Below are 1,030 nucleotides of genomic sequence, written 5' to 3'. Positions count from 1 at the left end.
ACACACACACTCACCCACACGCCCACACAAACACCCACACACACAGAAACACCCACACGCACACAAACACCCACACACACACACAAACACCAACACACACAGAAACACCCACACGCACACACAAACACCCACACGCACACATACACCCACACACACCTACACCCACCCACCCACACCAACACACACACACACTCACACTCACACAAACACAAAAACACACAATCACCCAACTGCAAAAGCACAAAAAACAAGCTTGCTTCATTCACCTCCCCCTCTCTCTTTATCTGTCTGGAGTTTTATTGGGATTTTACAGGGATCTCTCCTTTTCATTGATCTTCCTGTCCACTTTGAAATCTCATGTCGCTAATGACCTGGATGCAGCGCCATCTGCTGGCCATCCTTGTGCAGTTGCAATCTCTCTTTCTCCACTTGAAGGCGCTCTTTTTCAATCTGAAGACGACCGGACTCGAACTTAAAGAACTGCAACCTCTCTTTCTCCAATAGTAGGCGCTCTTTTTCCAATTTCAACTTCTCTGCCTCCAGGTCCACTGCCATTGGCCAGAGTGGCTTTCTGTCTTTCTCTCCATCCAATGAGGAGGAGGAGGAGGGGGCCGAGGTGGTGGGCGTGGTGGCGGCTGAGGTGGAGGATGTGGGGCCCTGCTGCAGAGGCACAGCCGTCTGATTTGTGAGGTGACGAAGTCGTTCACGTTCAAGTTGTAGCTTCTCTTTCTCCAACGCTAATCTCTCTCTCTCCACCTCCACCTGCCGCATGCGCTCCTTCTCCAGCAGGAGGCGCTCTTTCTCGATCTGTAGCCTCTCAGATTCAACCTGAAGACGGTGTTTCTCCAAATCTAGACGCTGCTTCTCCAGAGCTACCAGCAACGCTGTACTGTCACCTCCACCGAGGCCCAGTCCTGCTGCTCCGAGCCCCACGCCTACACCCATCCCCCCTGACCCCATCCCAGCCCCACCCAGACCCAGGTCCCTGCTGCCCAGGCTGGGACAGGCAGCTTTGGAAGAGCTCAGAACT

At 53.5% G+C, this 1,030-nt stretch overlaps 1 protein-coding gene across 2 annotated transcripts in view; it reads right to left on the bottom strand.

Annotated features, from left to right (window-relative positions):
* Positions 1 to 275: 275 nt before the first annotated feature.
* Positions 276 to 1,030, bottom strand: part of msantd4 (Myb/SANT-like DNA-binding domain containing 4 with coiled-coils) — a 2,441-nt gene continuing 1,686 nt past the window's right edge. Inside the window, exons 2-4 of one of the 2 annotated variants that reach the window (XM_030777380.1) lie at positions 1,005 to 1,030; positions 696 to 896; positions 276 to 635 (exon numbers count right to left, since the gene is read on the bottom strand). The exon at positions 1,005 to 1,030 is cut by the window's right edge and continues 115 nt beyond it. In XM_030777380.1, the coding sequence (XP_030633240.1) occupies positions 364 to 635; positions 696 to 896; positions 1,005 to 1,030 (499 nt within the window). In that variant the 3' untranslated portion in view covers positions 276 to 363. The other variant, XM_030777379.1, reaches the window with a different exon arrangement.

This window comes from Chanos chanos, chromosome 6 (assembly GCF_902362185.1).
Source record: "Chanos chanos chromosome 6, fChaCha1.1, whole genome shotgun sequence".
Classification (NCBI taxonomy): domain Eukaryota; kingdom Metazoa; phylum Chordata; class Actinopteri; order Gonorynchiformes; family Chanidae; genus Chanos; species Chanos chanos.
This window is presented reverse-complemented; position numbering and strand designations above follow the sequence as displayed.